The sequence below is a fragment of the Crocuta crocuta genome, unplaced genomic scaffold (assembly GCF_008692635.1).
Source record: "Crocuta crocuta isolate KB4526 unplaced genomic scaffold, BGI_CrCroc_1.0 scaffold168, whole genome shotgun sequence".
In the NCBI taxonomy this organism is placed as follows: Eukaryota; Metazoa; Chordata; class Mammalia; order Carnivora; family Hyaenidae; genus Crocuta; species Crocuta crocuta.
In genome coordinates this window covers 4,212,417-4,240,392 of record NW_027532591.1, presented here as the reverse complement: position 1 = coordinate 4,240,392, position 27,976 = coordinate 4,212,417, and the positions used below count along the sequence as shown (strand labels likewise).

The 27,976-nt window shown below is 38.5% G+C and overlaps 1 protein-coding gene across 3 annotated transcripts in view; it reads left to right on the top strand.

Annotated features, from left to right (window-relative positions):
• Nucleotides 1–1,586: 1,586 nt before the first annotated feature.
• The window catches only part of NRDC (nardilysin convertase), a 117,616-nt gene continuing 91,226 nt past the window's right edge, over nucleotides 1,587–27,976 (top strand). The window contains exon 1 of one of the 3 annotated variants that reach the window (XR_013338937.1): nucleotides 1,587–2,083. Coding sequence is in view for 2 of the 3 variants with exons in the window: in XM_077779678.1 (XP_077635804.1) it covers nucleotides 1,743–2,083 (341 nt within the window). In the remaining variant the exon portion in view is untranslated. The remainder of the gene's footprint in view (nucleotides 2,084–27,976) is intronic. The other 2 variants (XM_077779678.1, XM_077779679.1) reach the window with 2 other exon arrangements.

Sequence of the window (27,976 nt, the reverse complement as noted above, 5' to 3'; positions counted from 1 at the left end):
TGAACAATATTTTTTTCAGTTTTATCTCATCTGCTGCCCTAGTTCAGGTTTTCATCACTCCTGGCAATGAACTTACCCGATTCCTTATTTGCCTACCCTGCATTATTTGTCTCAGAGCAATCATTGTTTTAAAAATGTGTCATTGAGTGGCGCCTGGTTGGCTCCCGTCGGTTAAGCATCTAACTTAAGTTCAGGTCCTGATCTCATGTTTAGTAGGTTTGAGCCCCACATCGGGCTCTGTGCTGACTGCTCAGAGCCTGGAGCCTGCTTCAGATTCTGTCTCCCTCTCTCTCTGCCCCTCCCCGGTTCCACCGCTGTCTCTCTCCTCCCTCTCAAAAATAAATAAATATGAAAAAATAAAAAAAAATCATTGATTTTATTGCCTGTCTCCTCCCCCTCCCCCCATTACCGTTAGAATGCAAACCCCAGGGGCATCTGGCTGGCTTAGCTGGGAGAGCATGTCACTCCAGATTTCAGAGTCCTGAGTTGGAGCCCCACCTTACAGGTAGAGTTTACTTTAAAAAAAAAAAAAGAAAGAAATAAAAAAAAAGAAAGAAAGAAAGAAAAGAAAAGAATGCAGGCTCATAGAGAAAATGATTTTTGTTTGCTCCAGATTGCATTCCCTGTCTGGAGCTCAGGCAGCCTAGAGAAATTTAAATACCTTTAACAGCCACGAATCCCTCCCTCTGCTTGGTCTTTCTCCATTCATTATACGTATTTATTCCCTTTATGTGTGAGGATCTTTTTGCCTCACGGTGTCAATAAATTGTACCTCATAAACATGTCAGTTAATGATGTTTAGATGATGGCCCACCAAAGGCAATTACATGCAGAAAAAACTTTGGATAAAGGTACTTGGGGGCAGCAGTCAGAGAAGCTGTGGCTACTTAATAAAAGCTGAACTTAACGCTCTGGGCTCTAGGGTGTGGGGGAGCTAATGTTTTCGTATGGAAAAATGAGCACATGTACACTGGTCTTTCAAGCACTTTCTTGGGCTCTGAGGGCAAATAGCACTAAGGATTGCCAAGCGATAAAGCGAAAAACCACAACGGCTATCTCTGGCATTCAGTTTAGCTTCACTCTCTCGCAGCTCCCATCCGGCAGCGAAAAATACTTCCGGCGTTCCGATTATATGCTGAGTCACGCCCTAAGGCTACGCTCCGGGTGTGAAGGGCAGAATACACAAAATATATGATCGGGAGAAAAAACCTGGGAATTCATTTTCTTCACTCGTTTCTCGGTTTTCCCATCAGGGGAATATTTTTCTCAAAGCCGCGGAACATTACTCAGCCGCTTCTTCAAAACTACCTCCCGGAAACGTCATAAACGCGGCGCAAGCACTTCCTTCCCGTCGTCCTCCGCGCTACTCTCTCCGCCTCTACTTCCTCGCCCCGCCCACCCTAGGTTTCCAGGTGCTCCGAAAATCCGGCCGGGTCGCTTTGGTTCCTTTTATTCCCTGCTCCCATTGGTTGTTTGGATGCGCGTGACCTCTCTTCTTGCCTACTGATTGGCTAGAATCAGTAGCGTCATCGGAGACCGGGAGGGCGGGGGGTTGAGGGAAGTTGGCGTGAGGCAGACCGGATTGGGGGAGGGGTTAAGGCCTGTCCTCCCCAGCGGCTGCGGCAGCACCAGCGCCGGCCGCCGCCGCCTCTGGAAAGCGGAGGAGGAGGAGCGGCTGGAGGAGTAGGAGGAGGAGGTTGGCCCTGGCGAGCGGGATGCCCATCGTTCTGGTTTGGTGGTGAATGCTGAGGAGAGTCACGGTTGCTGCAGTCTGTGCCACCAGGAGGAAGTTGTGTGAGGCCGGGTGGGAGCTCGCGGTGCTGTGGAGAATCCGAGCGCGGGGTCGGTGCGAAAACTCGGCTGCTGCCAGACCCTTTCCTACTCTAACCATGCCTGGAAGGAACAAGGCGAAGTCTACCTGCAGCTGTCCTGACCTCCAGTCCAACGGACAGGATTTGGGCGAGAGCGGCCGTGTTGCCCGTCTAGGAGCTGATGAATCTGAGGAGGAGGGACGAAGGGGGTCTATTAATAATGCAGGAGACCCTGAGATCGTCAAGTCTCCCAGCGACCCCAAGCAGTACCGGTGAGGGAGGAGGCCGGGATCCGGGAGGAGAGCCGGGTGGGGGGGCTTCTCTCCGGCGTCGTCAGGGACTGTTTCTGCCTCCCCCGAAAGAGCAACAGGGGCACATTTCCCATCCCAGGTGCTTCCTTGGATGGAGGGCAGTTAGGGGCTTCCATGTGTTGTCAGCTGGACAAGTGGGAAATCTTGAGTTCCCGAGGAATTAGGATTTCAGAATGGGAAGGGCTGTTCGAGTTATTTTGACATTCGCTAAAGCAAGAACGGAGGGTTCTCTGAGGAAGGCAAGCTGGATGGTGAGGGAGTTCTTGGTATTAGGTTATGAGGAAAGGTTGAAGGAGTTGGGAGTTTTCATTTTGGAGAAGATATTTAAGGGGCATATTATCACTATCCATAAATGTTTTAGGTGCCCTTGGTTGAAAGGGTTGAAATGAGTGGAAGTTATTAGAGCATAGAGTGGTTTCAGTAAAAGAACTTGGGCATCATAGTTGGCCTTCGATGAAGTGGCTTGTTTCTGTGGGTTGTTCCTCATTACTAGATTGTTTGGGTGACCTCTTCAAGGTGTACCAGAGAGGACGTCGGTCTGAGTTGGATGAGTCAGAAAAGACTTTTGAGGTTTCATCTAATCCTGAAATTGTCTGCTTTTTGTTTTATGCCGGAATGTGCTAAACATCTCTAATAACTGGTGGCCCGTTCCCTACCTGAATATTTCTTTCTGAGGTAGCCTTTCTTTCTTTCTTTTTAAAGCTTTAATGTTTTATTTATTTCTGAGAGAGACAGCGTGAGCAGGGGAGAGTCAGAGAGAGAGGGAGACACAGAATCTGAAACAGGCTCCAGGCTCTGAGCTAGCTGTTAGCACAGAGCCCGATGCGGGGCTCGAACCCACAAACCGTGAGATCATGACCTGATCCAAAGTCCGACGCTTAACAGACTGAGCTACCCAGGTGCCCCGAGATAGCTTATTTCATAGAATTTTGTGACTATGATGTATTTTAAAGAGAGATCATATTTTCCAACAACTTCATTTTCCAGGTTGAGGAAATTGAGATCCAGAGAGTTGGCTTGTTGCTTAGAATTACACAGCAAACTAACAATTAATTAGAAACCTTGCCCATTTGACACCAAATCCAGTACACCATTTACTGATTTTTATTAAGTTCTTCCTCCTGTTGAGTTGAAAGGTGAAGGATTATGGGTCCCAATTTGTTAGAAGCCTCTACAGTGTTAGAACTGGAAAGAACCTTGGAGGTAATCTTTTACACTCTCCATCACTCCCATTTGAAAGATGACTGAAACTGAGGTGATTTAGCCTCTAGTTTAAGACTGGCCGAATTTCTCCTTTAGCTTCAAGTCTAGAGAGATTAACAGTACACAACTCTTTGAACTATTTTTTCCAGGCTGCAAGGTCAACAGATCTTTATGGATGGGCTAAATTTTCTCATTTTCTCATCAAAGATGTGTTTACGTTAGTAAATATGTGAATGAGCGAATTGAAACCTTGATTAAAAGTGCTTAGTTTCCAGATTAAATGTTTAGTAATAGCTTCAGGTTTTTTTCAGCCTACATAAAATTACATATTAACAGCTAATGTTTAAAGAATATGTACTATGTGTCAAATACTATTCTAATTGCTTTAGATATGTTATTTCATTTAATGACCTGTTTTGGCAAATTTATTTGACAAATACTAAAGTCCTTTGTGCCATACACTGAGCTATCTTAAATCTTTTCTAAAACTTGATCGGATATAACTTAATTTTATTCTTGGTGGTGGGCATACAAAAAAATGATTAAGGCAGCCCCTGCATTCAGGGAGCTTCCAGTGTAGAAGAGGAACACACAAACACGTTAAAAAAAAAAAAAAGGTAAAGTTAGGGCTCTAAAATTTTACAGAAGCCATAATGTAAGTATATGCTAGATATATTGGGGAATAATATAAGGAGTTATAAACTGCATTTAGGGAGAAAATTAGGAAAGATTTACAAAAAAAGGTAATATTTAAGAAGAATTCTTTGAATATATCATTGCCTTTCTATCTCCATGTGGTCCTTTGTCAAATCATTTTTCTTCTTACTGTCTTGTTTTCTTATTTTAAAATGAATGGGGGTTGATTAGAATAAGTATTTTCCAGTGACTTTCTCCTTTCTAAAGAGCAAGTCCGCTTTTATCTCTTATATACTGAGAGTTTCAATTAGACTTCTAAAAAAAAAGGTGTTGTTACTTAAAAAAAAAAAGGTGGAAAACCTCAATGCTAGATGATCTTTAAAGACTTATCCAACCTAAAGTGAAATTCTATGAATTTTTGTAGCCAGAAACAGACATGAGGCATCTGCAGCTCAGAGAGCTGAATTATCCTTCTAGGACCCTCTCAGATGTTTTCTCTGTGAAGTTTTTATATGTAGAACCAATCCCCCCTTTAAATGTATTTCAGTAGGATTTTGTACATCATCTATTACAGTACATATCCATCTTATTATAATTATATATCTTTTGAATATGTGAATAAGCACCAGAGGCAGACATGATTAAATGATTATTAGGGTGAAATAATGCCTAGAAAGATTTGCTTACCAGTCGGCATTTATAAAGTAATAGAGTAATAGCCTCTGGAATTTTACTTATGTATTTGTGTAATTTGTATTCAGCTTTTGTGAAATGTTAAACATACCTCCAGGACATCTATTTTGTTTTTCTTTAGGGATCTGTATAAGTGTTTAGTAAATGTTGATTTCCTTCTTATCTGGAAGAATTAAGGGACTTCAGATTGGGAACTACTGTTCCAATCTTTATTGGTGTAAAGTGGACATTCTAGATGGGCAGAATTAGTACAATCTAAATAGTAAATTATTTGAATAGTAGTAAATTATTTGAATAATAAAGAGCACTTAGGAAGTTTGGAGTGACTTAAATAAGAATAAAACACTGGGGCACCGTACTAATATGACTTTAATAAAAGTATCTTTGTTATATCTTTCCTTAGACTGATTTCTTCAGTCAGTGGGCTGATGGGCTGGTAAGAATAGGAAGAACATTCTTTAGAAACAATTTTTTTTAATGTTTATTTATTTTTGAGAGAGAGAGACAGACAGAGTGCAAGCAGGGGAGGAGCAGACAGAGGGAGACACAGAATCAGAAGCAGGCTCCAGGCTTCGAGCTGTCAGCACAGATCCCAACTGGGGCTCGAACTAAAATGTTTCTTTTGGGGGGCACCTGGGTGGCTCAGTCAATTGAGCGCCCAACTTCAGCTCAGGTCATGATCTCAAGGTTTGTGAGTTGGAGCCCTATGTCAGGCTCACTGCTGTGAAGAGCCTGCTTTAGATCATCTGTACCCCTCTCACTGCCCCCCTCTTTCTACTCTCCCCCATAAAAAAATTAAAATGTTTCTTTTGGAACTAAACCGACTGAGTCACCCAGGTTCCCCGATAACTGATAACAATCTTGTGGAGACCCAAGAAATTATTTGTACCTGGTGAAACCAGTTTTAAAGGAATGGTAGGGAGGCAGAAGCTAGACTTCACTGAGTCACAAAGTGAGAAGTTTTAGATTGTGAGATAGACATTTTAAAAGAAGTTTGGTTTTAAAGGGGAAGGGGTGAGAGGAAGTTTTAGGATAAAATATGGGAGATTTTTTTTTTTTTTTAAGGCAGAAGAGACTTGAGAATGTTTATTGCCTGAGGGAAAAAAGGAGTCAGTAGAGAGGAAGAGGTTGAAGATACAGGAGATAATAGAGGGTATTATACAAAATCCTGAGATAGTAGTGAGGATAAAAGATCAAGAATATTCATGAAGGGATTGGTTTTAGAGAAAAGGAAATCTCTTCACTGAAAATAGAGAAAGGTGTAATGAGTATGGATGCAGGCAGTTAGGTGCTGGAAGCATTCTTGATTTATAGACTTTTTTTGCTCTGTAAAGTAAGCTCTGAGGTTTACTTAAGTGATTCTTTAAGAGTTGTAATGGGAAACGGGAGTCTCTTAGTGGTGAAGGTTGAAATACCTAATGAGAAGGGGTGAAATATATTTGGGAAATACTAAGAGAAATTGTGGGTTCTTGAGCCTGAAAATGACCAGTAAACCAGTGTTTTAAGATGAATCTGAATAGTTCAGATCCATAGGATGTGGCAAGACTGGTTTAAGAGGTAATTAAATTGTGTATTGAATGGTGTTTGAATGGTGTGCACTGATACAAGACACTAGTCTTTCTCCAATTGATGTATTCTACTTAAAAATTTTTTAAAAATGTTTTTTATTTATTTTTGAGAGAGAGAGAGAGAGAGACAGCATGAGCAGAGGAGGGTCAGAGAGAGGGAGACACAGAATCTAAAGACAGGCTCTGAGCTAGACGTCAGCATAGAGCCCGACGTGGGGCTCGAACCCATGAACTGTGAGATCATGACCTGAGCTGAAGTCGACCGCTTAACCGACTGAGCCACCCAGGCCCCCCAATATATTCTACTTTTTACTTTTTTTCTTTCCTCTTATTAACTCAGTTTCGCGAGGCTAAAATCAGTGAGTATGGAGACCATGTCTTGTTCACTTTGTGTCCAGCACATAGTAGGTTCTCAAATAATATTTGTAGAATGTTAAATGCATGAACACTCATATGCTACGTGTTTTCATGGAACTCGTGGGGATATTCTGCCAGAAATTTTTTAGCTTAAATTTGTATCCTGGCCAGGTGTGCCTGGATGGCTCAGTCAGTTAAGTCTCCGACCCTTGGTTTCTGCTCAGGTCATGTTCTCATATTTCTCCAGTTTAAGCCCTGCATCGGACTCTGTGCTGACCCCTCAGCCTGGAGGTTGCTTTGGATTCCTGTGTCTCCCTCCCCTGCTCATGCATGGGCTCGCGCACTTGCTCTCTCTCAAGACAGATAAACTTTAAAAAGTTTGTTTCCTGGCCAATTAAAGACATAATTACTTGGTTTTCAGGGAAAATAGTATGATTGGGTAGGTTACAGAAGAAAAAATATAAATCATACAAGTAGTAATAATATTTATGGTGATATCGTATTTGTGTAGAAGCTTGTGGTACTTGGCACATAGTTAGCACTCAGATGTTAGCTAAATATGTTCCCAATTACTTTATTGTTTTTTAATTTTTTTTTAAAGTTTATTTTGAGAGAGAGAGAGCACAAGCAGGGGACGGAGAGGAGAGAGAATACCAAACAGGCTCTACTTATAGTAGAGCCTGATATAGGGCTCGATCCCATGACAGTGGTATCACAACCTTCGTTGAAATAAAGAATCGGATGTTTAACTGACTGAGCCATCCAGGCACCCCAGTATGTTCCCAATTATTATTAAAAAATTTTTTTTAACGTTTATTATTCAGAGACAGAGCATGAGCAGGGGTGGGGCAGAGAGAAGAGGAGACATAGAATAGAGAGGGAGAGAGTGTGAGGGAGTGCACATGTGTGTGAGCAGAGGAGGGACAGAGAGAGAGCGAGGGAGAGAGAGAATCCCAGGCAGGTTTTGTGCTGTCAGCACAGAGCCTACATAGAGAGCCTACAGATCTCATGAACTGAGAAATCATAATCTAAGCCAAAATCAAGAGTCTCCAAAGTGCCCCTTTTTTGTCCATTTTAAATCAGATTGTTTTTTGGTGTTGAGTAAGAGTTCTTCATATGTTTTGGATATTTGCTCCTTATTGCATATATCATTTCCAAGTATGTTCTTCCATTCAGGAGGGGTGCCTTTTCATTTTGTTGATGGTTTTCCTCTCTCTTTGCAAAAGTTTTTTAGTTTGATATAGTCCCAGTTTATTTTTGCTTTTGTTTTCCCTTATCTGGGCAAACATATCCAGAAAAGTATTGCTAAGATTGATGTCCAAGCAATTACTACCTGTTTTTTTTTTTTTTAGAAGTTTTATGGTTTCAGATCTTAAATTGAGGTTTTTAATCCATTTTGCATTTATTTTTGTGAATGGTGTAAGATGGTGGTTTGGTCCCATTCTTTTTCATGTAGCTATTCGGTTTTCCCACCACCATTTATTGAAGAGACTGTCTTTTCCTCATTGTATATTTTTGCCTTGTCATAGATTAATTGATCATATAAGCATGTATTGATTTATTTCTGGGCTCTCAATTCTTTTTCCATTGGTCTATGTGTGTATTTTGTGCCAAAATTATACTCTTTTGCTATACATTTAAAAAAATTGTATAATAATATTTAACGATGTGATGAACATTTTCTTACTGTTTTTCAATATACATACTTTGTCTAGTGGTTCATTGTGTAGATATGCCATAATTTAATCATTGCCATTTTATGAGATAGATTGTCAAATCTTCTTTACCTACTTATTCCTTATAGAGTCCTTTGGGAATGAACTCAGTCCTAATGAGTTTGGTAGATATGTAGGGTAACCTCTGATGATCTTGTCTGTTTCAAAGATCTTCTGTAATTGGGAGAACTGGCAGAGAAGACAATTGGTTTATTCTGGGACTTCCACTCTTACATAGGTCTGATAGTCATACTGTTTCCCAGAATGAAGTCAGTCCAGCTCACAGGAAACTGAGTATAGTCCCTTTCTAGTACTTTGGGGGAGGAGGGCATTGGAGGACTCAATTATATGGTTGGACCAGAATTTAACTGTTTTCACAAAGGTTGGAAGTAGTTACTACCATCAACAGTATTCTTCCTTGTCCTAATAATAATAGCTGGAATTTGTTAAGTGCTTACTATATACTAGATCCTGTTCTAAGGAGTTTACATAGATTATCTCACTTAATTTTTATGGGAACCTTATTAGGTAATGCTCTTATTACATGATAGCCTAAAATGCTGTTCTGTGAAAACACATTCTGAGCAGGTATTGAGCACTGATTAGTGTAAATGGATTGTGTTCTCATTTGGTTCCATCTAAGCATACTTCTTACCATCGGAGATAAGGTCCAAGCCCCTCCATTTTTGGTTTCTTTCTAGCTTCATCTTCTGTTGTGCTGTTTTGTATGCTTTCTTGGGACATGCTATACTCTTTGGTCATATTTGCCTTGTAAGTTGAAGCATTGCCTCCTTTGTAAATCCTATGTATGTATGTATATATGTATGTAATCTCTGCACCTAGTGTGGGGCTCGAACTCATGACCCCAAGATCAAGAGTTGCATATTTGACTGACTGAGCCAGCTAGGTGCCCCTTGTGAATCCTTAGTTCAGTCTTCCCCTCCCACATGTGAGTTATTTACACTCTTGTGTGCCCCTATAGCAGTTTTTTTCAAGCTGTTTAAAAATTTTAAGTTAAATTTATCTTTCCCCCTTATCTGACTTTGTCTCTTTGAGTCTTTGCTTACCTTTTCTTCTGTTACTAATGAATCACATGTCTGTACCTCTCTTTAAGACCCATCTCTTCATTTGTGCACCAGCCCTGTCCAATCTTTATTGATGCTGTCCATCAGTTCCAGCAGTCAGTTCCCCTTCCATTCTGCATTATCATTTTCCCTCTTTTACTGGATCATTTCCATGAGTATACATATATATTGTTATCATTCCTGTCTTCAGGGGAAAGACATTTTTTCATTCCACATCTTCTGAGTTATGCCTTCCATCTACTCAAGTTTCTTGGTTTTCTTTATAACAAAGCTTGTTAAAAGAATTGTCTGTACTTGAAATTTGCAGTTCACCTACTCTCATTATTTCTTTTTTCTTTTTTTGAGATAATGTCCATTTTAATATATATATTTTTCATTTAATATGTGATTTATATCTTTCAGTGTCATTAATATGTTCCATTGCATCATTTTAAAAAATTAAAAATAATATTTTAGTGTTTATTATTTTTGTGTGTGTGAGAGAGAGAGAGATAGAGGGAGGGAGGGAGAGAGGAAGGGAGGGGAAAGGAGCAGAGCAAGGGAGAGGACCAGAATCCAAATCAGGCTCCAGGCTCTAAGCTGTCAGCACAGAGCCCGATGTGGGGCTTGAACTCCCGAGAACCGTGAGATTATGACCTGACCTGAAGTTGGATGCTGAACCGACTGAGCCACCCAGGCACGCACCCCCAAATAATATTTATTTATACATTTTTTAATTTTTAAAAATGTTTTTATTTATTTTTGAGAGAGAGAGATAGAGCACCAGTGGGGGAGGGGCAGAGAGAGTGAGGGAGCCATAGAATCTGAAGCAGGCTCCAGGCTCTGAGCTGTCAGCAGAGCCTGTCCCAGGGCTTGAACTCACAAATTGCGAGATCATGACCTTAGCCAGAGTTAGACGCTAATTGACTGAGCCACGTTGTTGCCCCCCAATTTTTTTTTTAATTGAGGTATAGTTGACACTCCCATTGTTTCTTGAACTCAAGAGTTGTCTTTTGCCACTATTACTATATCAAAATAGCTGTTTCAAGATCACCAATATCCTTTACAGTTGATCCGTTCTCAAGTTCTTATCTTACTTGGCCTTTCAGTGTCATATGACATGGTTAATCATTCTTTCCTTCTTGAAATGGCTTTTTTCGGATGGCTCCCAGGTCAGTCAGCACTGTTCTAGTTCTCTTTCTGCCTCACTCAGAGCTTCCTTCTTATCTCCTTGACCTCTGAATTTTGGAGGGCTTAGGGCTCAGTTCTCAGACCTCTTCTTTTCCCTGGCTACTTTTGCTCCCTGCGTTATCTCCTCCAATTTCATTGGCTTTAAATAGAACCCTGTATAAAATAACAATTTTACTCTGGTTCCCAATGCCTATACTCTTTCTTATGGTTATGTTTCTTCATAGCACTTACTGCCACTTGATACACTATATATTTACTGGTTTGTGAGAACAAGGAGTTTGTTTTGTTAACTATTGTGTCCCTAGTGCCCACAGTAGTGCCTGTCTCAGTCTTGCTTCCATTTCAGACTCTTTCATCCTTTTCTCCTCTTCCCTCATTGTTACATAAAGATTAAATTTTCAGTTTTTGTTTTCTTTATCATTTATTTCTCGCTTTTGTTTCAGATAAAAAAAAAAATCTTTGTTTTAAGAAATTAAACCATACTGGGATGCCTGGGTGGCTCAGTTGGTTAAGCGTCTGACTTTGGGTCAGTCGTGATCTCACAGTTTGTGAGTTCTGTCTTTGCGTCTGGCTCTGCTGACAGCTCAGAGCCTGGAGCCTGCTTCAGATTCTGTTTCTCCCTCCCTCACTCTGCCCCTCCCCTGCTCATGCTCTGTCTGTCTCAAAAATCAACATTAAAAAAAAAAAAAAAAAGAAAACCATACCAATACGGTTGAAGCTCTTTATAACTGCTTCTCTCATTTCATTCCCTACCCTCTTTTCCCAGTATTAACCATTATCTGAATTTGATAAATATAATTTCTATGTATATTTTTATACTTTTTATCAAATATACATTTATTTACAAACAGTGGGTATTCTTGTTTTTGCATGTTTTAAGACATATAAATAGAAATTGTCATATTAGATGTCTCAGAACCTGCCTTTTTTTTTTTTCCCCCTTTGGTTTAACATTGCTTTTGAGATTTGCCAGTGTTAATAAAGTGTAATACTCTAGTTTATGGTAAATGCTCTTTAGTAATATCTTGTATGAATGTATCATAATTTATTTGTTTTCCTATTCTGGTTATTTAGATTATTCCCAGCTGTCTCTTATGTTTTTTTATGATTATGCTGCAATTTATCTTTTCTCTGATTGTTGGACATTTAAGTTGTTTCTAGTGTTCAGTGAACATTTTTTTTTTTTTTTTGAGACAGGGCACAAGTGAGCAAGGACAGAGAGAGACACCTCTGAGGAGCAGAGAGAGAGAGAGAGAGAGAGAAAAGCAGGGCTCACCCAAAGCGGGGCTTGGGCTCACCTGATGTGGAATTTAAACTATCAAATGGGGAGATGATGACCTGAGCCAAAATCAGATGCTTAAGCCACCTAGGTGCCCATTCAGTGAGCATTTTTATACATGACTTCTTGGGCACACATTTGAGAGTTCACCTGTAAGTGAAAAGGGTTTTTTATTTTTGTAATTTTTTTTTTAATTCTTGAGAGAGAATGCGAGTGGCAGAGGGACAGGGTGTACAAATGATCTGAGGTGGGCTCCACGCTGACAGCAGCGAGCTGGATGTAGGGCGCCAACCCATGAACTGGGAGATCATGACTTGAGCCGAAGTTGGAAGCTCAACCAAGTGAGACACCCAGGTGCCCCGAAACAATTGTTTTTTTTCCCCTGAAACAACTCATTTTTTACTAGATATTGCCAAAATACTCTTATAACTGGTTGTACTGTTTTATTTTACTTTTATGCCAATAGAGCATTAGGGTTCCTGCTTCTATACTTTCCTACCAACTCTTGATATTGTTAGATTTAAAAAAAATTATTGAGGGGCTCCTGGGTGGCTCAGTCAATTAAGTGTTCGACTCTTTGATTTCAGCTCAGGTCATAATCTCATGCACATGAGATTGAGCCCTGTTTCAGGTGTAGAGCCTGTTTGGTATTCTCCCTTTCCTGTCTGTCTGTCTGTCTGTCTGTCTGTCTCTCTCAAAAATAAATAAATAAATCAGACTTAAAGTTATTGAGAATTGATCTGTAGGAAATATTTTTCTCTTTCAAAAGTCCTTTTGTTTGCATTTTATCTTACTACTAATAAGATCAGGCATTATTTCATGTTTCCTGGCCATTCGGATTTCTCCTTTCATGAACTGCCCATTCCCTCTCATTGGAGGAACATGTTCCTTCTCTTCCTCTTTAAAATTGACTTCTAAGAATTCCTTACATATTTTGATCCTTTGTTGGTTATATGAGTTGCAAATAAATTCTGTAAGTCTGTGTAGCTTATCTTTACCCTTTGTTTATAAAGTCTTAACACTTAATCATAGTATTTCATCTTTATATTTATGGTTTGTATTGTTTTCATCTTATTTTCTTCTAGAAGTTTTACAGTTTTGCTTTTTATTTTTGGATATGGATCTAATTTTTATCACTTTTTAAAAAATACGAACAACCAGTTATCCAAGTACACCTTTTGAAGTCTGTATCCCAGAAGTCACCAAATGTTTTCTGTAAAGGGGTAGATTGTAAACATTTTGGGCTTTGTCAGTTAAGAGGGAAAATTAAAGATATTATGTAGATACTTTCATAACAAGGGAGAAAACAAATTTCTGCAATTTTTAAAAATTTCTGCAAATTTTAAAGTTTTTTTTTTTTTAAATATTTAGTTTTGAGAGAGAAAGAGAGTGTAGGCAGTGGAGGGGCAGAGAGAGAGGGAGACACAGAATAGGAAGCAGGCTCCATGCAGTGAGCTATCAGTACAGAGCCTGACGTGGGGCTTGAACTCATGAGCAGTGATATCATGACCTGAGCTGAAGTTGGATGCTTAACTGACTGAGCCACCAGACACCCCCAAAATTTCTGCAAATTAAAAAAATTTTTTTAATGTTTATTTTTGAGAGAGAGACTGAGTGCATATGGGGGAGGAGCAGAGAGAAATGGAGACACAGAATTCAAAGCAGGCTCCAGGCTCTAGACTGTCAGCACAGAGCCTGAGGTGGGCCTAGAACACACAAACTGTGAGACCATGACCTGAGCTGAAGTATGACACTTAGCCCACTGAGCCACCAAGGTGCCCCTCTGCAAATTAAAAGATATATTTTTTTAAACGTTTGTTTATTTTTGAGAGAGAGAGTGAGAGAGAGAGACAAAGAATGAGTGGGTGAGGTGTGGAGACAGAGAGAGAGAGAGAGAGAGAGAGAGAGAGAACCCAAAGTAGGCTCCAGGCTCCAAGCTGTCAGCAAAGAGCCTGATGTGAGGCTTGAACTCATGAGCCATGAGATCAAACCTGACCTGAATTAAGATGCTTAACCAACTGAGCAACCCAGGTGCCCCACCCCTCTGCAGATTTAAATACAATTTGTATTAAGTTCAAAATATAATATAGTAATAGTAGTTTCTTGATAATACAGATTTACTAGTAAGGAGAATGGAATGGAATTCTTTGTTTTCTTCCTTTTTTCTTTTTTTCTTTTTTTTTTTTTGAGAGAGAGAACATACACTTGGGGGTGGGGGTGGGTGTGCGGAGAGGGAGTAGGAGCGAGAATTTTAAGCAGGCTCTATACCCAGCACCAGCCCAATGTGGGGCTCAATCTCACAACCATGAGATCATGACCTGAGCCAAAATCAAGAGTCAGATATTTAACCAACTGGGCCACCCAGGTGCCCGTAGTGGAATTCTCTTTATTGGGATAACATTTGGTTTTTGGGGGATTCACAGTGTTTCTTGTAATCAAAGTTGATTATGAATGTTCGTCTGTTAATACTGATGTGTAATGAGATTTTACAGATTTCATCTTTGAAAATGTGTTTTCATCCTGATAGTTACTGCTAAATATTGACATCAGTCTGTGAGTATATGCTTTTAATTGAGCATATTTGTTTCTTGGAAAGCATTTATAGAATACTGTTAGATTCTTGTGATTTTTTTTGCCCCTTAGCATGTTATTACGTTGCAGATTAATCACTTCTGATTGAAAACTAGGAGGAACCTTCTCAATTAGATGGAGTCTTTGCAGTTAAAAGGACTTTGAAATATGGAAATTTCCTTTATGCTTGCACCAAAGTCTGAAAAACTTGCTGGAACTATAGTTTGCTTGGAAAACATAGCTGCTGCAAATTTGTGTGGTAATGGAGATATGGCTTCCCGTTTTAATAAAGTAGTTTGCCATTGTTTGTGATTCAGATAACATTAGTTGTTGTTGAAATGACTTTACCATAAGATGTTTTGCATAAGTGCTATTTTGTAATTTTGGGTTGAATTCATTAAGAAACATTATGGAGCCAGGCGCCTGGGTGGCTCAGTCTGTTAAGCATCCGACTTCGGCTCAGGTCATGATCATGGTTGTGGGTTCCAGCCTGGCATCGGGCTCTGTGCTGACAGCTAGCTCAAAGCCTGGAGCCTGTTTCAGATTCTGTGTCTCCCTCTCTCTGACCCTTCCCTGCTCATGCTGTGTCTCTCTCTCAGAAATAAATAAAACCTAAAAAAAAAAATTAAGAAAAAACCCATTATGGAGCCTTCAGCAAAAGCTAATTTCCGAAGCCATTTGGTTTTTGACAACAGTGGTTGAAGGCGCTTCTTTTTCAGAAAACTTCAGTCTTGAGCTCAAAAATTACAATAAAATGTTCCCATTGCTAAGCCATCACACTGCTCTACAGTAAGGGCAATTCAAGATATTCAGCCTCTGTTTTTAACAAAAATTCACAGAACTGATGATTGTAAAGTCTATAAGAGTAAATGACACTAGTGTCTCACTAATACATGATAGATACAAATATTCTCTGTAAAGTACTGCTGACGAATAAGATCATGAATGATCATAGACTTTGAAACACCTCACAAAAGGTAAATTTGTTCAACTAAATCTTTTTTTCTGCTCCATACCTATTTTACCAATATTAGGGAGAATATATATTAGATCCCACTTCCAGTTATAGTGTACCCATGTTTTCTCAACCCCTTTGAAAATATTCTTATCTGTAGTTCTTTCTTTCAAAATATTCATGGAGGCTAATTGCTCAGTCACTTCAAACTTGGCAGTGACTCCTCAAGTATACAGCTGAGTTGTTGGTAACATCTCTTGGCACATCGAGAGTCAAAATCTTGAAATCATTTGCCTGATTTTTTCATTAAAAAAATTTTTTTTAATGTTTATTTCTGAGAGAGAGAGAGAGAGAGTGAGCAGGGGAGGGTCAGAGAGAGAGGGATACACAGAATCTGAAACAGGCTCCAGGCTATGAGCTAGCTGTCAGCACAGAGCCTGACGCCGGGCTCGAACCCATGACCTGAGCTGAAGTCGGACGCCCAACCGACTGAGCCATTCAGGCACCTGCAAATAGTCTTTTAATTAATAATTAATTTTATAAATTTCTTCAGCTGTTACAAAAACAATCCAGCTCATCATTGGTAAATAACTTTCCTTGCTTGGTTAACTAATGGAGCTACTCAGAAACTTGCAGTCTCATTTTCATCTTTAATTTTTGTGAAGAAATTCTACTGTAATGAGGTATTTTATTTTCAATTTTCCAGTTTTTCCGATTGTTGCTTTTCTGTGAGCTGTGAATACTTTGATGAGTGCTAAGTCTTGGTAATAATATTTTATTCTTTTAGCACAGCTGTAATATTACATATTATATAAACACATATTATATAAACAAAGCCTTTTGCTCTTAGTTGGTAACAAAATCCACACTAAAAGTGTGACATTTGAATGCCACTTTTCCCTTTCCTTATCTGGACAGGATGAATATGTATTGCTACTTTAAAAAACTGCACTGGGGTGCCTGGGTGTGGCTCAATTGGGCGTCAGAGCTCAGGTCATGATTACGCTGTTGGTGGGTTCCCACATTGGGCTCTGTATTGATAGCTCAGAGCCTGATTTCTGTGTCTCTTTCTCTGCCATTCCTTTAGTCACACTGTCTTTCTCTCAAAAATAAATAACACATTTTAAAAAATATTTTTTAAAAAGTTGCATTTACAGTGATATATGTACCACTTGAAATGAGCACCTGGGTGTTATATTGAAACCAACTTGACAATAAACTATTTTAGAAAAAGAACTAAAAAAAAAAAAAGAAATGCTGGTGAGTGATAAGTGTATTGCTGCAGTTTTTACAGTGTGGAGCAGCAGTGCACAACATGAAAATGCCACAAATGTCTTTATAAGGAGAAAGCAGCCATAGACAATAGGTAAATCAATGAGTGCAGCTATGTTCCAATAAAACTTTTATGGGGACTGAAATTTGATTTTCAGGGAATTTAATGTATTATGAAATATTTTACATTGGATTTTTTTACTGTTCTAAAAAAAGTAAGAAACAGTTTAAAGGCTGTAAGCTGTAGTTTCTTAATTCCTGGTATACCTTTTTTCTCTAATGCTAACTCTGTCATATGTTAGGTTTTCATATATGCATGGATATTTTTTCAGGGATCTTTATTACATTCCATTTTGTTGATTTCTTATTTCATTATATAATGTCCTAGAAGTTCATATTTTTTATTTGCAAGGAGGATTTGTCAAAAAAATCTTCATGTATGTAGACAAAACAATGATTTCTTACTGTTTCTACTATTGACACAAATCTTAATCTAGTTGATTATATTGCTAAAATAAATACTTTATTTTTCATTAGTTAGGTCCTTTCTGAAAATGAAATTTATATCTAACTCTCTCTTCCCTTTCTGTATTCTAAAATACATGCAAGTTTTTTGATAAACAGTATTCAGTATTTATAGTATCCAAATATTGTGTATACTGAGACATGTAGTCTACTATAATTATATTTTCTTTCTTGAACAGCTGTTTTCTATTTAATTGCCTTATTTAATTTATTAAAAATTTTTTAAATGTTTATTTTTGAGAGAGCGCGCGCATGTCTGTGCAAGTGAGTGGGGGAGGGGCAGAGAGAGAGGGAGACACAGAATCTGAAGCAGGCTCCAGGCTCTAAACTATAAGGGCCCATGAACTGTGAGATCATGACCTGAGCCGAAGTCAGCTGCTTAACCGACTGAGCCACGCAGGCGCCCCTAACTGCCTTATTTTTAAGAACAGCCTATTGAGATAATAAGTCACGCACCACACAATACAACTTAATAGCTTTTAGTGTATTTGCAGTTGTGCATCCATAACTACATTCTTATACCTCAAAAGGGAATCCCTCACCCCTTACCTGTCAGTCTCCCTAGTCCCCCATCTCCATAGCCCTAGGCAAACACTCATCTGCTTTCTTTCTCTCTAGATTTACTTATTCTAGACATTTTATATAAATGGAATCATACAATATTTCATCCTTTGTGATTGGCTACTTTCATTTAGTGTGTTTTTAAAGTTCATCTGTGTTGTACCATGTGTTAGAACCTCATTTCTTTTATTTCTGAGTAATATTCCATTGTATGAATATGCCACATTTTATTTATTTCATCAGTTGGTGGACACTTTTTGGTTATATGAGTAAGGCTGCTATGAACATATATATATATATATACACACACACACACACATATATGAGTTTTTGTGTGAACTTATGTTTTCGTTTATTTGGGGTATATAATAAATAGGGGTATAATTGCTGGAACAGATGGAAACTGTTTATCTGTTTGAGGATTTTTCAGACTATTTTTCAAAGTAGCTCTACCATTTTATACTTTTCTTTAGCAGTGTAAAAGAATTCCAATTTCTTTGCATCTTCACCAATACTTGTAACTTTTTTTTTAAGTTTCAGGTTTTTATTTAAATTCCAGTTATTTGACATAAGTGCAATATTAGTTTCAGGTGTAGAATTTAGTGATTCATCACTTACATAACAACACCCATTGCTTATCACAACAACACCCAGTGCTTATCACAAGTGTCCATTTTATTTTATTTTTTTAATGTTTTATTTATTTCTGAGAGAGAGAGAGCATGAGCAGATGAGGGTCAGAGAGAGAGGGAGATACAGAATCTGAAACAGACTCCAGGCTCTGAGCTGGATGTCAGCACAGAGCCCGACACGGGGCTCGAACCCACAAACTGTGAGTTCGTGACCTGAGCCAAAGTCGGACGTTTAACCGACTGAGCCACCCAGGCGCCCCACAGTGTCCATTTTAATACCCATCACCCATTTAACCTATCTCTCTGCTCACCTCCCCTCTTGCAACCTTCAGTTTGTTCTCTGTAGTTGAGAGTCTTTTTTATGGTTTGCCTCTCTCTTGTCTGCCCCTCCCTTCCATGTTCATCTGTTTTGTTTCTTAAATTGTACATACGTGTAAAATCATATGGTGTTTGTCTTTCTCTTATTTCACTTAGCATAACACTCTATCTCCATCACAAAATTGCATATGAGAAGATTTCATTCATTTGTATAGTTGAGTAATATTCCATTATATATACATATATATATAAATGTGTACACACACACACACATCTTTATCCATTCATTAGTTGGTGGGCATTTGGGCTCTTTCCATAATCTGGCTATTGTAGATAATACTTTAAACATCAGGGTGCATGTATCCCTTCAAATCAGTATTTTCGGTAAATACCTAGTAGTGTAATTGCTGGATCATAAAATTGCTATTTTTACCTTTTTGTGGAAACTTCATACTGTTTTCCAGTGTGACTGTACCAGTTTGCATTCCCACTAACAGTTTAATAGGGTTTCCCTTTCTCCTCATCCTGGCCTTCACCTCTTTGTTTCCTGTGTTGTTAATTTTAGCCATTCAGACAGGTGTGAGGTGATAGCTCGTTGTAGTTTTGATTACAGTTATCATGGTAGGTGTAAAGTGGTATCTCATTGTGATTTGCATTTCTTTGATGACTGATGTTGAACATCTTTTCATGTACACTTTGGTCATCTTATTCTCTTATACTATGTGTATCTTATTTGGAGAATGTCTATTCAGATCCTTTGCTCATCTTTATTTTTTGTTTTAATTGAGTAGTAATAGTTCTTTTTGTGTTTTAGTTATAGGTCTCATTAGATAAATGATTTGCAGAGTTTTTCAAAGTTTTCAATTTTGATGAGGTTTTATTTTTTTCTCTTGCTGTGTATACTTTTGGTATTATATTGAAGATGCCTTACTATTTTTGTTTAGTGCTCTTTGTGATCTAACATGAATTCTTCCCTACTTTCCTGCCAGAGCTTTAAAACTTTTCCAACTGTGAAAAAAAAAATAAAAAAAATAAAGCTTCTCCAACTGTGGTCAGTCATTATCAGGTAACGATTAATTCATTTGTTTTGTTGTACCTTTATTCCTCAGTCAGTCTAGAATGTATGCTCTTCAGTTCCAGGAAATTTTTCTTCTCTTCTCTTTTCTTTTCTTTTCTTTCNCCTACTTTCCTGCCAGAGCTTTAAAACTTTTCCAACTGTGAAAAAAAAAATAAAAAAAATAAAGCTTCTCCAACTGTGGTCAGTCATTATCAGGTAACGATTAATTCATTTGTTTTGTTGTACCTTTATTCCTCAGTCAGTCTAGAATGTATGCTCTTCAGTTCCAGGAAATTTTTCTTTTCTTCTCTTTTCTTTTCTTTTCTTTTTTAATGTTTGTTTATTTTGAGAGAGAGAGGGAGACAATGTGTGCATGTGTGAACACATGCACACACACACACATACGTGCACGTGAGCAGGAAAGGGGCAGTGAGAGAGAGTGAGATTGGGAGAGAATCCCAAGCAGGTTCCATACACAGTGTGGAGCTCAATCTCACCACTACGCAATCACAACCTGAGCTGATATCAAGAGTCAGAAGCTCGACTGACTGAGCTGCCCAGACACTCCAGCCAGGAAATTTTCTCAAAAAAAAATTTTTTTCTAGTTCTCTTCTTCTTCTTCTTCTTTTTTTTTTTTGAAACTATTATATAATATAATACTAGTTAAGTATGGAGGGACTTTGCTATGGGAAAATCCAAGAGCCAGGATGGGCTGGGGACACAAGCAAGGGGTTTGCAGCCAAGGATTCTGCAGTGGACCCATGTGGAGCCTTTCTTCCCCTCCCTCAGGGTACAAAAAACTCTTAACTTCTATCTTTACCTCTTTCTCCTCTTCACTGGAGGAGTGATTTACCTGATTAATGAGTGCAATAGAATTACTTGGGGCATGTGTGATTTAACCTGTTCATCTCTCACCTCTTTCCAGCCTGCAGCCAGCCAGTACTTTGGTATATTCTTTTCTAGTGAAGTAAACCCAGTGCAGGACAAGCTCTGTTTTTGGGGGGAAATAGTTCTATTCTGGTGGATAACTTTAATTCATAGTGTTAGCAAGCCATTTCTGAACCACTCTTAAGCCACATTCTCCATCCTACCTTTTTATCAAAGATAAAGCTGACAGTTTCTTCTTCATTTATCTATTCTCTGTATCTTTCTCTTGTTTGATTATGAAATCAAGTGGGGAAGAGAGGTGCTTTTTAAAAACGTGGTAAACTATACATAGCAAAATTTACCATTTTAACCATTTTTAAGTGTATAGTTCAGTAGCATTAAGTACATTTATATTGTTGTGTAGCGATCACTACCATTCACCTCCAGAACTTTTCCTCTTTGCAGGCTGAAACTCCGAACTCATTAAACAATAACTCCCCATTTCCTCCTCCCTCCCAAGCCCTGTTAGCTACCATTCTACTTTCTTGTGGTGAATTTGGCTACTCTAGGTACATCATGTAAGTGAAATTATACAATATTTGTTCTTTTCTATCTGGCTTATATCACTTAGCATATCTTCAGAATTCATCCATGTTGTAGCCTGTGTAAGAATTTCTTTCCTTTTTTGTATTATTAAAATTTTTTTTAAGGTTTATTCATTTTTGAGAAAAAGGGGGAGAGAGAGAGAGAAAAATTTGAATGGGGGAGGGGCAGAGAAAAAGGGAGACACCAAATCTGAAGCAGGTCCAAGCTCTGAGCTGTCAGTACAGAGCCCAGCATGGGGGTTGAACCCATGAACCCATGAACCATGAGATCATGACCTGAGCCCAAGTGGGACACTTAACCAACTGAACCACCCAGGTGCCCCAGAATTTCTTTCTTTTTTAAAGCTGAATAATATTCCATTGTATGCATTTACCACATTTTGTTTATCTGTTCATCCAATGACAGATATTGGGTTGTTTGCACCTTTTAGCTTTTGTGAATAATGCTGCTCTGAACATTGATTTATAAATCCTGTTTGAGTCCCTGCTTTATATCCAGAAGTGGTGTTGCTCAACCATTTTTCTCCCACTATATTGGTATTGTTGTGTAACAGTCTACCTCACAATTTAAGTGGCTCAAGGCAACAGTGATTTATTATTTCTTAAAATTCTGTGGGATAGCTAGGCCCTCTTTTGTGCCTGGGGTCACTTGTGTGCTGCATTCATTCAGTAGGTTGAGTGGAGCTAGAGTATCTAAGATGGCTTCAGTCACATATTTGGGGCCTTAGTGAAGACAACGAGAAAGTGGACCTTCTCTCTGCACAAAATCTTTCAGTATTCAATCTGGCTTGTACTACTTTACATGGCATCTGAGTCCCAAGAGAGTAAAGGCAGAAGCTGCAAGACATCTTGAGGCCTAGGTTCCAGGACTTACACATCAATTTCACCACAACATATAGAACAAAATTTACAAAACTAGCCTAGATTTAAGGGATCGGGAGAAATAGTCTCTGACTCTTGTGGGAATATTAGCTATGTCAATAATTGGGGCCATTTTAAAAATAATCAGTCACAACTAATAACCTTAACAGCTCTTCAGTAGCTGAGGAACCTTGAGAAATGGGGAAGGACTGCCATTTGGGGAGCAAAATGTACCTCTGATGCATCCTAAATAGAGTAGCTTGGTATTGTGTTTTAACAAGTAAAGAGACATGAGGTTTTTGAGCTCGGTTATTTGCAAGAACTGTATTGTACCACGTAGGTCTCTCCCCACGCCCCTACCTCCCTTAAAAACAACAACAACAACAACAGTTGTATGGTTAGCTTTAAACTAATGCTGCTTGGGTAAGAAGGCTTTAGTTGACTCAGGCCAGTCATATCAGTTTTAGTATGTGGGCTATTATAACTCAAAAGTTACAGCTGGCCTAGAATTATAGGCGAGGGTAAACAGGGATTTGATTTTTTAAAAACTTTTTTAGTGCTTTTATTGATTTCTTAGACCAAGCATGTAGTTTTCAACTGCAAAGATGTCTAAAATTCCAAATATGCTGTAATTAATGATAAACGCTCTAACCTCAAATTGTTAATTCTAGGTCTAAACAGACAGTGCTAAATCTCTTTAGGTTGAAAGAGGATATTTGTGGGACAGACACTTGGGTGGCTCAGTTGGCTAAGTGTCTGACTCTTGGTTTCAGCCCAGGTCATGCATGATCTCACAGTTCATGAGTTTGAGCCCTGCATTGGGCTTTGTGCTGACAGTGCAGAGCCTGCTTGAGATTCTCTCTCTCTCTCTCTCTCTCTCTCTCTCTCTCTCTCTCTCTGCCTCTCCCCCTTTTATTCTGTCTCTTTCTCTCTCAAAATAAATAAATAAACTTAAAAAATAAAAAAAAAGAGGGTATTTGGGAGGGCTTACTTTGCAACTATGTAACTCATCACCACCCTCCCTATCTTCACCATGTGGTCTCAAGTATTTTTGGATTTAAATATGTAAGCTCTTAACTGGTAATTTTAGTGAGTGAAAGTGGGCTTCTTAACAAAAGGTTAGCTTGTTATGGAACAAATAAAAGTGAGTGGCTGGATACTTTATGAAGGAGAAAATAATATCATTTACTTCAGTCTTCAATGTCAGTACAGGAGCAGTGGGAGAATGAAATCAAAGGAAGACAAATTGAATAAGCTAGAGGAGGAGAAGTTTTCTTAGAGATAGGTGACATCTTATATACATGTAAGTATTTGAGACTATTGTTTGGGGGGAAGTAATGACAAGTTAATGTAACTACACAGTTAGCCCTCCAAGTATCCTTTTTGACCTAAAAGGATTTAGCACTATCTAGGCCTAAACATAGCAATTTAGGCTAAAACGTGCATCACTGTTTTCTCTCTATATGAGAAAATGAGATCTTGAGGGCTAAGTAATATGCTATTTTATGGCTTTAGGATAATTTATTTTCACATTCATTTATCTGTAGACATTTGGGTAATTTCCAGTTTTTCTCTATCAAATGTTGCTTTGGTGAACACTGTTGACATATCTTTATGAAGTATATGAATGTTTTCATAAGATACCTTGAAACAAAATTACAAGTTTAAAAGTATATAGAGCTCACCTTTTAAGAAAATAGGTATAGCCATATTTCCCTATAAAAACACTATACCAATTGAGATTTATAAACAATGCTGCAGACTAGGAGTCCAGCAAGAGAGTGGAGGCAGAAATTGAATATGAGAGAGACAAATGTCTGGGAGAAGACAAGAGTGGTGAACAGGGGTTTTATCTCTGTATTTATTGAGCTTACAAGATTATTACTCATGTGGTGAATGTAAAGAAAACAAGATTTACATACGTAAATGTGGAGACAACAATCAGTAATCATTAACTTGTATATGTAAGAAGCAAAGGGTCTGGGTGGGGGGGCAAGTGGAATTTGTGATCAAAGTACAATAGTATATTGACATTAGATGGAAAGTAATTTCACTCGTGATTCCATTACAGTATCTTGCTACCTAACCTTGGGCGCTTTTTTGTAACCCATTTATGTAAGCAGAACCCATTTCCCACAAACAGGGTTGCCACAAGGTGAGAATATTCTCTCCCCTTGTCATTACTGCTATTAGATAGCAGTAATTTTTATTTTTAGCTAATTTGCTAGACAAAAAATTTATTTTTGTTTTAATTTGGTTATCTTTGATTTCTAGTGAGTTTCAGCATCATTTCATTTATTGGATGTCTTGTAGTTCTTCTTGAAATATTTGTATATCTTTGTAAAACATGTTTTCCTTGGGCACCTGGGTGGCTGTCAGTTGAGCATCCAACTCTTGATTTTGGCTCAGGTCATGATCTCATGGTTTGTGAGTTTGAGCCCTGCATTGGGCCTGCCTGGGATTCTCTCTTTCCCTTTCTCTGCCCCTGCTCATGCTCACTCTGTCACCAAAAAATAAATAAAAAAAAAATAAAAAATAAGACCTGTTTTCCGTAGTTTTGTTTCTTTGCTCATTGATGTGAAGGAACTTTTATATATTGCTGACATTTTCTTTCATCACAGGCATACCTCATTTTAATGTGCTTTTGTACCTTATAGATATTGCTTTTTTTAATTTTTTTTTTTTTACAAATTGAAAGATTGTGGCAACCCTTTGTCAATCAAGTCTTTCAGCACCATTTTCTAGCAGCATTTGCTCACTTTGTGTCTCTGTGCCCCATTTCGGTAATTCTCATGGTATTTCAGACTTTTATTATTATTACATTATGATGATCTGTGATCAGTTGTCTTTACTGTTGTAATTGCTTTGGGATGCCACAAAGTGTGGCCATATCAGATGGCAAGCTTAGTTGGTAAATGTTGTATGTTCTGACTAGTCCACTGACTGGTCTTTCACCTGCCTCTCTCTTCCTTGGGCTTCCTGTTCCCTGAGATGTAACAGTATGAACATTAGGCCAATTCATAACTCTACAGTTAAGTGTACAAGTGAAAGGAAGAGCCTTGTATCTCTTACTTTAAGTCAAATGCTAGAAGTGATTAAGCTTATTGAGGAAGTCATGTCAAAAACAGACTGTGGGGCACCTGGGTGGCTCAGTCAAGCAGCTAACTTCGGGCCAGGTCATGGTCTTACGGTTCATGAGTTTGAGCCCTGTGTTGGGCTCTGTGCTGACAGCTCAGAGCCTGGTGCCTGCTTCAGATTCTTTCTCCCTTTCTCTCTGCCCCTCCCCTGCTCTCACTCTGTCTTTTTCTCTCTCAAAAATAAACATTAAAAAAATTTAAAAACTGAGATAGACTGAAAGCTAGATCTCTTAAGCCAGTTAGCCAAATTGTGAATGCAGTTAAAAGTACTACTTTAGGAAGCAAAACAGCCTGATAAGGGAGAAAGTTTGAATGGTTTGGATAGACTATTTCCTTAAATCAAAGCCTAATCCAAAACAAGGTCTTGATTTTCTTCAATTTTATAAAGGATGAGGGGAGTGAGGAAGCTGCAAAAGAAAATTTTGAAGCTAGGAGAGGGTTATCTTATGAAGTTTAAAGAAAGAAGCTGTTTCCATAAGATAAAAGTACTACTTTAGGAAGCAAAACAGCCTGATAAGGGAGAAAGTTTGAATGGTTTGGATAGACTATTTCCTTAAATCAAAGCCTAATCCAAAACAAGGTCTTGATTTTCTTCAATTTTATAAAGGATGAGGGGAGTGAGGAAGCTGCAAAAGAAAATTTTGAAGCTAGGAGAGAGTTAGCTTATGAAGTTTAAAGAAAGAAGCTGTTTCCATAAGATAAAAGTGCAAGGTGAAGTAGCAAGATGTAGAAACTGCAACAAGTTATCCAGAAGATCTAACTAAAATAATTAATGAAAGTGCCTACATTAAATATTTTCAATATAGATGAAGATGATGCCATCTAGGACTTTAATAGCTATAGAGAAGTCAGTGCCTGGCTTCAAAGGACAAGCTGACTCATATTAGGTGCTAATGCAGCTGGTGATTTCTAAATTGAAGCCAGTTCTCAGTTACCATTCTGAAAATCCTAGGGCCCTTAAGAATTGTGCTTAATCCACTCTGCCTCTGCTCTATAAATGGAACAGCAAAGCCTGGATGATAACACATCTATTTACAACATGGCTTACTGAATATTTAAGCTTACTGTTGAGACCTGCTCAGGGGGAAAAAAAGATTTCTTTCAAAATATTACTTCTCATTTAATTTTATTATTATTTTTAAAAAATATTACTGGGGTGCCTGGGTGGCTCAGTTGATTGAGCATACGACTTTGGCCCAGGTCATGATATCCTGTTTCGTGAGTTAGAGTTCCCTGTTGGGCTTTGCACTAACAGTGCGAGCCTGCTTGGGATTCTCTGTCTCCCTCTCTCTCTGCTCCTCCCCTGCTTGTGTGCACTTGCATTCTCTCTTTCTCAAAAATAAACATACATTAAAAAAATAAAAATATTATTGCTCGTTGTCAATGCGCTTAGTCACCAAGAGCTGTGATGGAGATGTACAATGAGATGAATGTTGTTTTCACGCGTTGATATCACAGCATCCATTCTGCAGCTCATGGATCAAAGAGTAATTTTGACTTGTCTTATTATTTAACAAATACATTTTGTAAGGCTGTATCTGCCATAGATAGTGATTCCTCTGTTGGATCTGGACAAAAAGTAAATAAACCTGCTAGAAAGGATTCACCATCTAGATGCCATTGAGAACATTTGTGATTCATGGGAAGAGGTCAAAGTAACTGCAAATACATGAACAGGATTTTGGAAGAAGTTGATTCCAGCACTCATGGATGACTTTGAGGGGTTTAAGACTTCTGTGGAGGAAATAACTGCAGATGTGGTGGAAAGAGCAAGAGAATTAGAAGTGGAGGCTAAAGTGTGACTGAATTGCTGAAACTTTATCATAAAACTTGAATGAATGAGGAGCTGCTTATGGGTGAGCAAAGAAAGTGGTTTCTTGAGATGGAATCTATTCCTGGTAAAGATGCTATGAAGATTATTGAAAAGACAACAAAGGATTTAGATTATTATATAAACTTTGTTGATAAAGCAGTAGTTGGGTTTGAGAAGATTAATTCTAATTTAAAGAAGTTCTGTGGATAGGGGCTTCTGGGTGGCTTAGTCGGTTAAGCATCTGACTTTGGCTCAGGTCATGATCTCATGGTTCATGGGTTCAAGCCCTGCGTCAGGCTCTGTGCTGACAGCTCAGAGCCTGGAACCTGCTTCCGATTCTGTGTCTCCCTCTCTCTCTGACCATCCCCAACTTGGACTGTCTCTGTTTCTCTCAAAAATAAAAATAAACATTAAAATTAAAAAAAAAGGTTCTGTGGGTAAAATATTGTCAAACATTGCATGCTGCAGAGAAATTTTTTGTGAAAGGAAGAGTCAGTTGATGCAGAATCAACTTTATTGTTGTCTTAAGAAACTGCCACAGCCAACCCATCCTTTAACAGCCACCATCATGATCAGTCAGCAGCCATGAACATTGAAGCAAGACCAGCAAAAAGATTACGACTCCCTGAAAGCTTGGGTGATGATTATTTTTTAGCCTTGAAGTCTTTTTAAATTAAGGTATATACATATTTTTAGGCAATGCTGTTGCACACTTAATAGGTGATAGCAGTAAACATAACCTACATGTATAGGGAAACAAAATTTATTTGTCTCGCTTTATTGTAATACTTGCTTTATTATGGGATCTAGAACTGAGCCTGTAATATCTCCAAGGTATGCCTGTATGCAGTTTGCTCTGTTTTGTTTATGATGCTTTGTTTGAAAAAGTTTTAAATTAGGGGTGCCTGTGTGGCTCAGTCGGTTAAGTGTCGGTTAAGCATCTGACTTTGGCTCAGGTCATGATTTCACAGTGT